Consider the following 13,225-nt stretch of genomic DNA (forward strand, 5'->3'; position numbering starts at 1 on the left):
GTCCTACCATATTATTATTATGTATTTATATAGCACTGACATCTTCTGCAGCACATTACAGAGTACATAGTCATGTCACTGACTGTCCTCAGAGGAGCTCACACTCTAATCCTACCATAGTCATAGTGTAATGTCCTACCATATTATTATTATGTATTTATATAGCACTGACATCTTCTGCAGCACATTACAGAGTACATAGTCATGTCACTGACTGTCCTCAGAGGAGCTCACACTCTAATCCTACCATAGTCATAGTCTAATGTCCTACCATATTATTATTATGTATTTATATAGCCCTGACATCCTCTGCAGCACATTACAGAGTACATAGTCATGTCACTGACTGTCCTCAGAGGAGCTCATACTCTAATCCTACCATAGTCATAGTCTAATGTCCTACCATATTATTATTATGTATTTATATAGCACTGACATCTTCTGCAGCACATTACAGAGTACATAGTCATGTCACTGACTGTCCTCAGAGGAGCTCACACTCTAATCCTACCATAGTCATAGTGTAATGTCCTACCATATTATTATTATGTATTTATATAGCACTGACATCTTCTGCAGCACATTACAGAGTACATAGTCATGTCACTGACTGACTGTCTTTAGAGGAGCTCACACTCTAATCCCTACCATAGTCATAGTGTAATGTCCTACCATATTATTATTATGTATTTATATAGCACTGACATCTTCTGCAGCACATTACAGAGTACATAGTCATGTCACGGACTGTCCCTCCACATACAGTGAAACCCTCCCCCTGATTTTATGTCACCTGGAATAGTGTTGCCATTGTAGTACGTCATAGCCTTGGATATATTGCCACCCTGCATGGTGTCCTTTTTACTTTACCCCCATAAATTGTGAAAAACAGATTGATTCCTTTAATCTGATTGAATTGCATAGCAGCTGTCAGTTAGTGGGCTCAAATGATCGTTTCCGATTAATTGGAAAATCAATTCTTGTTCAATTTTTAGCTAGGAATCGCTCAAGCAATCAGATTACTGGGATTGGATTGGCAGAAATAAGCTCCGTTGGTGTCCCCAATCGAGTACACACAATTCTAATGGTGGCCACTAATGATACAATATTCTTCATGCAATCTTACTGTTTATATGTAATATAGGGACTGCCTAAATTATCCATTCAGTACATTCCCTCAGGTTACCCTTATTATACTACATAGATTTGGTGAAATTGGATGAAAATGATTGGATCATTAGTGACCATCTTATAAATGATCAATGTACTGCAATATTATCAATTAGAAAAACATTTTTCCAATTACTAGATGCAGAGGATCAGCAGGACTGCCAGGCAACTGGTATTGTTTAGAAGGAAATAAATATGGCTGCCTCCATATACCGCTCACTTCAGTTGACCTGTAAAGCACATGTGAAGTGAGAGTGATATGGGGGCTGCCATATTAATTTCCTGTTAAATAATACCGGTTGCCTGGCAGCCCTGCTGATCTGGAACCCACTACAAATCGCTAGCATTTTTAATGAGCGTTTTGTAAGTGATTTCATGAGCGTTTTCTGCGATTTTGGTAGTGATTTTAAAAGTGTAAGCTTTTTGTGATAGCGATGTGCAATAAGCGGTTTTAATTCTGACTGGTCCTTTCAATTTATTATAATTTTTTTAACAGTTCGCAGTCATTTAAAATCGCATACAAATCGCTATGAGCTATCCCTAGCGATTCATGAGCGATTAGCCAGCGCTTTAATACTTTACATTAAAGCACAAAATGTTCCCAAAATGCTGCATGTCCTGTAACTGCGATTTTGCTAATCGCAATCGCTACTGTGGTATCTGTTACATTTATTTATATTGGCAGAGCGTTTAGGGAAATCGCCTGTGATTTAAAGCGCTTCCTAAACGCTCAAAAAAATGCTCTAGTGGGTTGCAGGACTGACCCATGTTTAGATTACACACAAGGGTAAGCAGTAATGCTGACATGCAATAAAGGACGTCTCCCTCCAGCCTGCGCCATGCAGCCTGCCAGAGAGGATTCTGGGAGGAGGAGGGGGCCTGGCAGGTTGACAAGAGCTTTCTACGCGAAGCGTTCTGTGTAATCTGACCCTGCGAGGCTTCCGCAGCCGAGAAACGTCACGGTGTCCCCTCCTGGCTTCCGCAGTGTCCCCTCCAGGCTCCCGTCAGTGTCCCCTCCAGGCTTCCGCAGCAGTGGGGGACACCATATGACAGCTCCAGGAATAGTAACCAGGAGTAGTGCAGAGAGAGGAGTCTCTGTATGAGAGAAGCAACATTCAGAGCACAATAACACCAGCTGGGAGCCCGACAGGGGTAAGAGTCAGACTGTATCTGTGAGAGCATGGAAGGACACCTGGAGTGACAGGGACATGGAGGCTGCCATATTTATTTCCTGTTACACAATACCAGTTGCCTGGCAGCCCTGCTGGTGTCTCTGGCTGCAGCAGTGTCTGAATAACACCAGAAACAAGCATGCTGCTAGTCTACTAGTCAGAAACACTAGTTTCTACTAGTCTAGTCTACAGTCAGAAACACCTGATCTGCATGCTTGTGAAAGTATTAGAGGCAGAGGATCAGCAGGACAGCCAGGCAACTGGTATTGGTTAAAGGGGAACTGAAGTAAGAGGTATACGGAGGCTGCCATATTTATTTCCTTTTAATCAATACCAGTTGCCTGGCAGCCCTGCTGGTCTATTTCTCTGCAGTAGTGTCTGAATAACACCAGAAACAAGCATGCAGCTAGTCTTGTCAGATCTGACTTTAAAGTCAGAAACACCTGATCTGCTGCATGCTTGTTCAGGGGCTATGGCTAATAGTATTAGAGGCAGAGGATCAGCAGGGCTGCCAGGCAACTGGTATTGCTTAAAAGGAAATAAACATGGCAGCCTCCATATACCTCTCTCTCTTCAGTTCCCCTTTAAGGCTGCTTTCACAGTGTGGCGTTAAAGGAAAACTTAAGTCAAATAAAAAAAATGACATTTACTCACCTGGGGCATCCCTCAGCACCCCGAAGCTGGATGGTGCCCTCGCAGCCCTGCTCCGATCGTCCTGTCCCCGCCGGCGGCTACTTCCGGTTCGGCGACAGCCGCCGACAGGCTGGGAACGCGGCTGATTTTATACGCTATAGCAGCATAGAGGGTGATAGCAGCGGCTGGGAACGCGGAAAATCAGCCGCGTTCCCAGCCTGTCGGCGGCTGTCGCCGAACCGGAAGTAGCCGCCGGCGGGGACAGGACGATCGGAGCAGGGCTGCGAGGGCACCATCCAGCTTCGGGGTGCTAAGGGATGCCCCAGGTGAGTAAATGTCATTTTTTTTATTTGACTTAAGTTTTCCTTTAAAGTTATAAAAAGTAATAAGGCAGAGTAACGCACAGCAATACAAAGTGTGTGCGACACTCACAGTGCACACGTTGCGTTGTGTGTAACGTGTCGCGTTATTAGAAAGTGCTGCACGCTGTGCGTTATACACGTTATTAGCTGCGGTGGACTGTTTGCACATGCTCAGTAATGTTTTTTATTTTTTTTAAAATGTGACGCATGCGTCGTTTTCGTTCCATCAGTATGCAACAAAAGCGGCGCATCACGAGACGCATAACGCAGTTCAATATAACGTCCAACTTCAAATCTAACATGCGCTGCCTTAGGGGCACGTTGTGCGAACTTAACGTCGCATCAAACGCAACGTCTTAGTGTGATAGAGGCCTAAAAGGAAATCAATATGGCAGCCTCCATATCCTTCTCATCTCGGGTTCCCTTTAAAAGACACCTGAAGTAAGAGCGATGTGGAGGCTGCCATATTTATTTCCTGTTAAATAATACTAGTTGCCTGGCAGACCTGCTGGTCTATTTGGCTGCAGTAGTGTCTGAATCACACACCTGAAACAAGCATGCAGATAATCCTGTCACACTTCAGTCAGAACACCTGATCTGCTGCATGCTTGTTCAGGGGCTATGGCTACAAGTATCAGCAGGGAAGCCAGGCAACTGGTATTGTTTAATAGGAAATAAATATGGCAGCCTCCATATAGCTATCACCTGGGGTTCCTTTTAAAGGACACCTGAAGTGTGAGGGATATGGATCTCTCTGGCTGCAGTAGTGTCTGAATCACACACCTGAAACAAGCATGCAGCTAATCCAACCACACTTCAGTCACCTGATCTGCTGCATGCTTGTTCCGGGGCTGTGGCTAAAAGTATTAGGCTGGGAGCACAATAGGCAGAAATGCTGGCGTTCCAGAAAAAGCGTTTTTGCCACTAATGCAGGTCTATGAGCCGCATGTAAAAATGAATATATGTGTGCTTTACAAAATGCACAACTTGCTGCATAATGTTGAAAACCGCTTTATGTAAAATGCACAGAATGTATCTCTATGGAGGAGGCGCAGAGGAATGTGTTATTACATGTGATTTTTCTTTTAAAATATGACACTAACGCAGAACGGAAACGCATGCAAAGCGCACTGAATCATTGTAAAAAAATGAACAGTGCAGAAAACAGTCATTTCTGCACTGCAGGGGGTGCTTCCAGCCTTAGAGGCAGAAGATAGGCAGGGCTGCCGGGTAACCTGCATTATTTAAAAGGAAATACATATGGCAGCCTCCATATCCCTCTCACTTCGGGTCCCCTTTTATTGTGTGGAGGTGTTGGGGGAGGGATCAGCTGATTCCCGCCCACATCCTCCGAGTATCATATGATGTATGATAAATGAGAGTTGTAGCCATTGAGATGACTCTACCACTCCATCTAACCTACAAAGGCTGCATGTAGTGGTGATTCTGATGATCACAATAAGGTTCCAGAATAAGACGTAGATTCAGTTAATAATGTATGAACAACTTACCTCTCAATCTGACCTACAAAGGTCTCCTGTATCAGGTGAAGTCATTGTAAAGATCATAAGATTCCAGCGTAAGACGGAGGTTCAATGCACATCGTATGAACTATTCTACATAAGCTTCATGTATAGTGCGGTGTACCCCTTTATTAATGGCGGCATTGCCCAAGTACTCCCTACTGGGGGTGACAGCTTTCAAGTACCCCATGAGGTGTATATAGTCTTTACAAGTGCTCAATAATTATTTATGAATATTGTTCACGTAATCTTAGATGTTTTAAACTAACTATCCCCCCCTGTACATTTATTATTATTATTATTATTATTATACATATATTAAAGCAAATCAAGTGGGAAGTGTTGAATGCAAAAGCGTGGCCTTGGAGGTTGACTTCTTATGATGTCATATCCTCCCCCTCAGCTGTCCACATCCTGTGGGCGTTTCTACACGTCAGAGCGCCCACTTTGTGGGCATGGCCACTAATCTACACACTTCCCCCTTACACAGCTTACACCACACTAACACTTAGGCCTCTTTTCCACGGACTTTTCAACTGTGTGCTCAGCAAGCAGTTACCAGGCAGCAGTGGGCTGTTACTAGGCAGCAGCGAGCAGTTGCCAGGCAGCAGCGAGCAGTTGCCAGGCAGCAGCGAGCAGTTGCCAGGCAGCAGCGAGCAGTTGCCAGGCAGCAGCGAGCAGTTGCCAGGCAGCAGCGAGCAGTTGCCAGGCAGCAGCGAGCAGTTGCCAGGCAGCAGCGAGCAGTTGCCAGGCAGCAGCGAGCAGTTGTCAGGCAGCAGCGAGCAGTTGTCAGGCAGCAGCGAGCAGTTGCCAGGCAGCAGCGAGCAGTTGCCAGGCAGCAGCGAGCAGTTGTCAGGCAGCAGCGAGCAGTTGTCAGGCAGCAGCGAGCAGTTGTCAGGCAGCAGCGAGCAGTTAGCAGGCAGCAGCGAGCAGTTATATAGGGGGAAAGGGCAATGAGGTATTCCCTAGGCACTTGTCTACCTTACCCGTGTTAAAGATAATGGGCAGGGCCAACCCCAAAACAACAGGATTCAAATATACAGTAAATACGGGTTACCAGCCACCTTAATATGCCAAGTGTCAAATTTATTAATCAAAAAAGGGAAAACATTAAAAATCTCCAAAAATACACATGTGGATGGAGCACTTGTGATTCAATAATTAAAATTGCATAGGCAAAGGCTTTATAGCTATCAATTCAGCAATGAATAGTATATTTTCCAATTAGATATTGCACATGGATGGTTTCACACATTAGATATTGCACATAAATAATTTCAAACATGCACACTTCAATCATCCCGCGCTTACATACTGGTGCCTTGTGTATCAGCACAATTTTTGGTGGGGGCCCCCCTTAAATTATGTCTGCAGACCGACTAGGCTCCAGGTGTTGGCCACAGATAGTGGAACTCAATTCGTGACCCCATTCAATGTCCATATAGCTGGGGCTGACAGACCAAATCCCTGGAGAAATCACAGATCATGTATCCATGTAGACAGTAAAGGGTGGGTCTCACCAAACGTGGATGCTGGCGTCTCATTAACTTCTCCAAGGTGTAACATGCGACTTCTTGTAGTGCTTTATGGAGCAGCTTGGGAGAGTATGGGGCCGTCTTACTCGTCTGCTCACCCCGACAATCAAGTCACCTGGTCACCTGGCTATAGACATCAACCGGTAAACTTTGTTCATCCAGAGAAGCCAGTGACGGGGGAGACCGGCCGGCAGCAGCAAGCAGTTACCAGGCAGCAAGTAGTTACCAGGCAGCAGCGAGCAGTTACCAGGCAGCAGCGAGCAGCAGCAGCGAGCAGTTACCAGGCAGCAGCGAGCAGTCAGCAGGCAGCAGCGAGCAGTCAGCAGGCAGCAGCGAGCAGGCAGCAGCGAGCAGTCAGCAGGCAGCAGCGAGCAGTTAGCAGGCAGCAGCGAGCAGTTAGCAGGCAGCAGAGAGCAGTTATCAGGCAGCAGCGAGCAGTTACCAGGCAGCAGCGAGCAGTTAGCAGGCAGCAGCGAGCAGTTAGCAGGCAGCAGCGAGCAGTTAGCAGGCAGCAGCGAGCAGGCAGCAGTGAGCAGTTAGCAGGCAGCAGCGAGCAGGCAGCAGTGAGCAGTTAGCAGGCAGCAGTGAGCAGGCAGCAGTGAGCAGTTACTAGGCAGCAGCGAGCAGTTACCAGGCAGCAGCGAGCAGTTACCAGGCAGCAGCGAGCAGTTACCAGGCAGCAGCGAGCAGTTAGCAGGCAGTAGCGAGCAGGCAGCAGTTAGCAGGCAGCAGCGAGCAGTTAGCAGGCAGCAGCGAGCAGTTAGCAGGCAGCAGTTACCAGGCAGCAGAGAGCAGTTACCAGGCAGCAGAGAGCAGTTACCAGGCAGCAGAGAGCAGTTACCAGGCAGCAGAGAGCAGTTAGCAGGCAGCAGCGAGCAGTTAGCAGGCAGCAGCGAGCAGTCACCAGGGAGCAGTTAGCAGGCAGCAGCGAGCAGTTAGCAGGCAGCAGTGAGCAGGCAGCAGAGAGCAGTAAGCAGGCAGCAGAGAGCAGTAAGCAGGCAGCAGAGAGCAGTTAGCAGGCAGCAGAGAGCAGGTGCCAGGCAGCAGTGAGCAGTTGTGAGAGTCTGAGTGGCGTTTCACTGCCTATGAACAGTCTGTGGAAAGGAGCCCTTATTCCTGCTGCAAGGAAAGCAGGCGACACTCGCTAGGTAAGTGTACCTGGACACCAGCGTACATGCTGTTTGTACCGAGTCTGTTACTGGCCGACCTGCTCAGTAATAGCGTCCAGCCGCAGCATCCTCGCCTGTCCATTTTACAATAGAAAACGGATTAAAAAAAGCTCCCTCTGTAATGGAGAATGGTTCAGATTTTACTGGATCAATGTTTTTGTCAGCGGTGTGAAGCAAGCGTTACAGATACACATTGCTTCACACGGCACACGTGCAAGGCATGCAGACTGTATGTGCGCACAGCCCCCAACTGCACACTGTACTTCCACTGATATAACGGGGGCTGTCCGCACATACAGGCTGCATGCATGCCTTGCGCAGTCTCCCTTTATATAGATTTCCCCTTTTGCTTGGTTGGTGGACATCTCTGTGTGGCCCATTGACTAACATGATGTGTAAATCTATGTAAACCACATACCATTCTGCTACTGGTGCCTCTTGCCTCAAGCTGATACCCTGCTTTCCACTTAAAGGGAACTTGTGGTGACAGGGATATGGAGGCTGCCATATTTATTTCCTTTTAAAGGGAACCAGAGAGGAAGCACCCTTGTGTATTTTACCATATATATCAGCAAGAACATTTAGAGAAAACACTTACCATGCTCTCTGTTTCATCCTCACTGCTAAAAGTGTCTGTTATCAGCTGTGATAAGAATCCTGGACTGAGCATTCAGTCTGGCTTTGCAGGGAATAATTATAGCTGAGTCATTATAGCAGAGCCACAAGGGGGCAGGCTTGGGCTTGAAAAGACACCAGAGAAGACAGACTCAGCTATAATCTTTCCGTAGCAAAGCTAGACTGAGTGCTCAGTCGGGGATTCTTATCAGAGGTGATAACAGTCAGATTAAACAGAGAACAATGAAACAAAGAGCAGATTATGTGTTTACTGTCATGTTCCCACTGATTTATAAGGTAAAATACATGCGGGTGCTTCATCTCTGGTTCTCTTTAACCTCCCTGCCGTTATAAAAAAATGCTGCGCACGGCAGGGAGGGTGTTTTTTCGCATTTTTTTTTTTTTGTAGCATGTAGCTAGCCTAGCGCTAGCTACATGCTTCCCCCCTCCCTGCGGCGTCCCCCCGAATGCGCCGATCGCCGCCGGCGCATATACCCATCCGGAAATCCCGTTCTGAACGGGATTTCCAGGAGGGCTTCCCCCGTCGCCATGGCGACGGGCGCGATGACGTCACCGACGTCATCGACGTCGTGACGTCAGAGGGAGTCCCGAACCACCCCTCGACGCTGCCTGGCACTGATTGGCCAGGCAGCGCACGGGTCTCGGGGGGGGGGACACCCTCTGTCGCGGCGGGTTGCGGCGAATCGGCGGGGAGCGGCGGCGAATCGGCGGGGAGCGGCGGCGATCGTAAGTTACACGCAGCTAGCAAAGTGCTAGCTGCGTGTAACAAAAAAAAAATTATGCAAATCGGCCCAGCAGGGCCTGAGGAATCCTCCGCGGCAGGTTACCCCGAGCTGAGCTCGGGATAACCGGCAGGGAGGTTAAACAATACCAGTTGCCTGACAGTCCTGCTGAGCTCTCTGGCTGCAGTAGTGTCTAAATCACACACCTGAAACAAGCATGCAGCTAATCCAGTTTGACTTCAGTCAGAGCACCTGATCTACTGCATGCTTGTTCAGGGGCTGTGGCTAAACATATCAGAGACACAGGATCAGCAGGATAGCCAGGTAACTGGTAATAAATATGGCATCCTCCACTTCCTTCTCACTTAAGTTGTCCTTTAAGCAATGCAGATTGCCTGGCTGTCCTACTGAACCTCTGCCTCTAATACTATTAGCCACAGCCCCTGAACCAGCATGCAGCAGATCAGGTGCTCTGAGTGAAGTGTGACTGGATTAGCTACATGCATGTTCCAGGGTTGTAGCACACTAGGCATGGTGCCTTTGCTGTACTGCACGTTTGTATTTTATTTTATTGCAGTGATTTGTGTGTATTTGCTGTTGTGTTCCCTAATCAATAACCGTAACCCAGGATTGAACTACATCCCACTCAGTAGCTGAAACCCCTTTTACATGAGAAATCTATTCCTTTTCCCAAACAGACCATCAGGGGGCGCTGTATGACTGATATTGGGGTGAAACCCCTCCCACAGTGTGATGTCATGACCATGGTCCTGGCAGTTTCCTCGTTGCATTGTGGGAAATAACAGATTCTTCCAATTGCCAAGCAAGCAGCATCTCCCACTGTGCATAGAACTCTCAGTATTGAACATTCCGTACAGATCACCTGGCAGGACTAAATATGTAACCACCAGTGATAAATGTCAGAATGTAAACCAGGGAGAGAATATTGTAAAAAAAAAAAAAGTTTATTCACTGTTATTTACTACAGGTTCTCTTTAAAACCAACTTTATTTACAACGGACAGTAACACCGAGAGACATCTGAAAATGTTGCTCAATTTCACACACAGTTAATGTTTCACACACCACAGAAGCAATGTATACATGTATTACACAGTAATAGGGGCCGAGGCATATGGTTGTGTTGGTCTGACATGTTGTGTATGTTGCATTTTGCCTGCAATTGCCCATGTGGGACTGAAATCACATAATAACAGAGGTGCAGGGGGCGTAGCAATACGGGTTGCAGAGGTAGCGACTGCATCTGGGCCCTTGGGCCAGAGGGGCCCTCTCTCAATTACACTATTAGCTCTCTATTGGTCCTGTGCTCATAATAATCACTTCTATAGATACTTTGAATAGTGGTAATCATTAACAAACTGTTCCCTTCTTGCACCTCTGACACTGTAGTTGCCATTGGGGGGGGGGCATGTAAAACTTGCACCGGGGCCCACAGCTCCTTAGCTATGCCACTGCAGAGGCGCTAAAATAGGATAAAAATGTTTAAATCCATTTAAAAAGGAGATAGTGGTGGACTTACCTACGCAGTAAGGGGGCCCACACACGGGTCGATTTTAGCCATCAGTCAATCGATTCTATAGAATCGGTCGAACGACCAGAAATCGGTTCTATCAAATTCCCCATTCGATCGATTTGTGGCCGATTTGGATTAATTTGATCTATCTGACAGGATGTATGATCTAGGTTGATCGGTTGCTGGCAGCAGATCGATGGCCCACAGAGTTGCATTGGATCTAATGGTCCAATAATGCATTTAGATCGGTTTCCAATAGATTTGTTCCTAGTGTGTGGCAAACATCAGATAGATTTCTGTCAGATTGGACTTGACAGGCATCTGCCACAGATCTATCTGAAGGTCAAATCTGCTGCAAATCTATAAGTGTATGGCCACCTTAAGTAGACACTGTTGCTAATCGGTCTACAATAGAATTTATTTGAAAACTCCACAATGCAACGCGTTTCACAGGCACAATCCTGCTTCATCAGGGAGTAACGGAGCACCAAAACTCTGTAGATCAATATCTGGGCCAAGCGCCTCTCTGACAGATCTTGTGTCTACTTACTGTGCAGGTAAGTCCATTACTACCTCCTTTTTAAACAGATTTTAAATGATTTTATCCTATTTTGTTGCCTGTGTTACTACATTCCACTGCATCGGATAGTCCTCCCTTGGTGGAAGGGTGCTACCCCCTATTGTTTCCTGTCTACAGAGAGTGTCTTTTTAACCTGAGTGAGGTTAGGTCTAATCTCCCCACCCGCCTATACAGCGGTTGCCTGTGTGGTAATCCATGTTTGTGAGTATAACATTATACAGTGTACCTGCTCTACCTCGTCTGCAGTATAGCCTACTACACCATATTGGGCTCTCGGCGCCCCCTTGTGTTTCCTTTTGAAATCACAAAGTGCAGTTGTTGGAAAAATCGTAACTATGCATTGCAAAAACGCAATCACATTCTGTTTTTGAGGTCTTTGGACAGTTTCACACTAGCAACCAACGTTTTGACTTTGGTGTGATCAGATCGCACTGAAACGCTAACAATAGGCTTTGGCTATTGCGGCGGTAACGCGCGGTAATTATATGTTTAGCAGCAAGCCAAACTATAAGTAAGGCATTCTAGTACTCTTATCCTATGGCCGAAATACAGATTTCAGGGAAGGGTATTGAAAAAATACGCTTCTGCGCATGCGCACTGCAACGCGAATACAAAACAGCAGCGCCATTGACTTACACGACTTTCAGTCACCGCACCTCACTGCAGACGCTGACTCGTAACACGCGGATGGGTTCACGTTAGATGCGGTACTTCTGACGCAGCGCGCCTGGTATGAAATGTCACGTAGACTTTCATTGCTTTAGCCTTACCCTGCGATAAAAACAGGTCACACAACGCAATCAAAACGCAGCAGTGTGAAATGGCCCAAAAGGTGCCCATACACTATGAGACATTCCTTGGCAGATTGTGCAGAAGGTTGTTGCCCCCACGTGCTGCCCGATAGTACTTTTGATTGCATGCTTTCAGACCTGATTGTTTTTGCTGGTCGATCGGGGCTGTGGCAGTATCTATGGGGAGGAGCTACGTCTGATGACAGGTCCCCCTGCTGCTGCTGCTCTCCCCGGTGCCCTGTGCAGACTATTGGCACAGCAAAGCTCTCTCACTCCACAAGCAAGACCTGTCATGTCCGATCAGTAATGTTGGCACCTAGTCTTCAGGCACCTTTACACAGCAAGACCTCCTGACCTCTGCCACCACCAAACTCCTCCATGCCCTCATAATTTCCCGCCTTGACTACTGCAATACCCTTCTGTCTGGTCTCTCTATGACCCGAACAGCCCCGCTGCAGTCCATCATGAATGCGGCAGCCAGAATTATCCACTCCTCCCATCGCTCCACCACAGCGGATCCCCTCCTTGAATCCCTCCACTGGCTTCCTATCCAGTCCAGAATCAGATTCAGATACTGTGTCTGACCTACAAATCTGTCCACAAAACCTGTCCAACCTACATTTCCCATCCATCTTACTCAGAGGTACACACCTAGCCGCTCACTCCGTTCCTCCAATGAACTTCGCCTGACCGTCATCACCCAGTCCCATGCACGCCTCCAGGACTTCTCAAGAGCAGCTCCAACATTATGGAACACCCTACCTCCACCCATTAGGGCAGCCCCCTCCTTCAACATCTTCAAGAAGGCCCTCAAAACTCACCTTTTCACTCTGGCCTACCACCCCTCACAAGTGCTCTAAACCCACAACGGAACTCTAGTCCCCTACCTTTCGTGTCCTTACCTCTCCCTCTAGATTGTAAGCCTTCAGCAAATACAATTAGTTAATAAGATGCCATGCGACTGTGTTTTTGTCATGTAATTTTTCTTGCTTGTAGGTTTCCTATAGTCAGCAATAGGCCAGGATCGGCCCCAGGCTTCAGTGTATGATCTGTTCATTAGATCCTCTGTCTTCTCTTTCCCAGGGAAGTGATTGGTCTGCAGCATGCTGTGTACAGCGTTTGGGGCCCTGCGCACTGGGCTCGGGGCGGGCCATTCATTATCGCGTACGATGGGCACGCTGGCTGTGAAGATGGCAGAATACAGAAAGATGTGGAAGCCCAGCACGCCCAGAGACTGGACGGACCAATACCAGGAGAGATATATCCCTTTGTCCCGGAGTCAGCTGGTGGAGAGTCTGGCGCAGGTGAGTGTTACTGAAAGGAAACCGGCGACAGTAAGGGGAGGAGAATCAGATACTCACCTCGGATCCTCCAGAGGCCGCCCACGTGCTCCTGCAGA

At 47.5% G+C, this 13,225-nt stretch overlaps 1 protein-coding gene across 2 annotated transcripts in view; it reads left to right on the top strand.

The window, feature by feature from the left end:
- Positions 1 to 13,225, top strand: part of TMEM143 (transmembrane protein 143) — a 39,934-nt gene that overhangs the window by 1,853 nt on the left and 24,856 nt on the right. The window contains exons 1-2 of one of the 2 annotated variants that reach the window (XM_068242010.1): positions 2,118 to 2,322; positions 12,910 to 13,130. In XM_068242010.1, the coding sequence (XP_068098111.1) occupies positions 12,930 to 13,130 (201 nt within the window). In that variant the 5' untranslated portion in view covers positions 2,118 to 2,322; positions 12,910 to 12,929. Of the gene's footprint in view, positions 1 to 2,117; positions 2,323 to 12,909; positions 13,131 to 13,225 lie in introns of those variants that run through there. The other variant, XM_068242011.1, reaches the window with a different exon arrangement.

The sequence above is a fragment of the Hyperolius riggenbachi genome, chromosome 6 (genome assembly GCF_040937935.1).
Source record: "Hyperolius riggenbachi isolate aHypRig1 chromosome 6, aHypRig1.pri, whole genome shotgun sequence".
NCBI classification, from domain to species: domain Eukaryota; kingdom Metazoa; phylum Chordata; class Amphibia; order Anura; family Hyperoliidae; genus Hyperolius; species Hyperolius riggenbachi.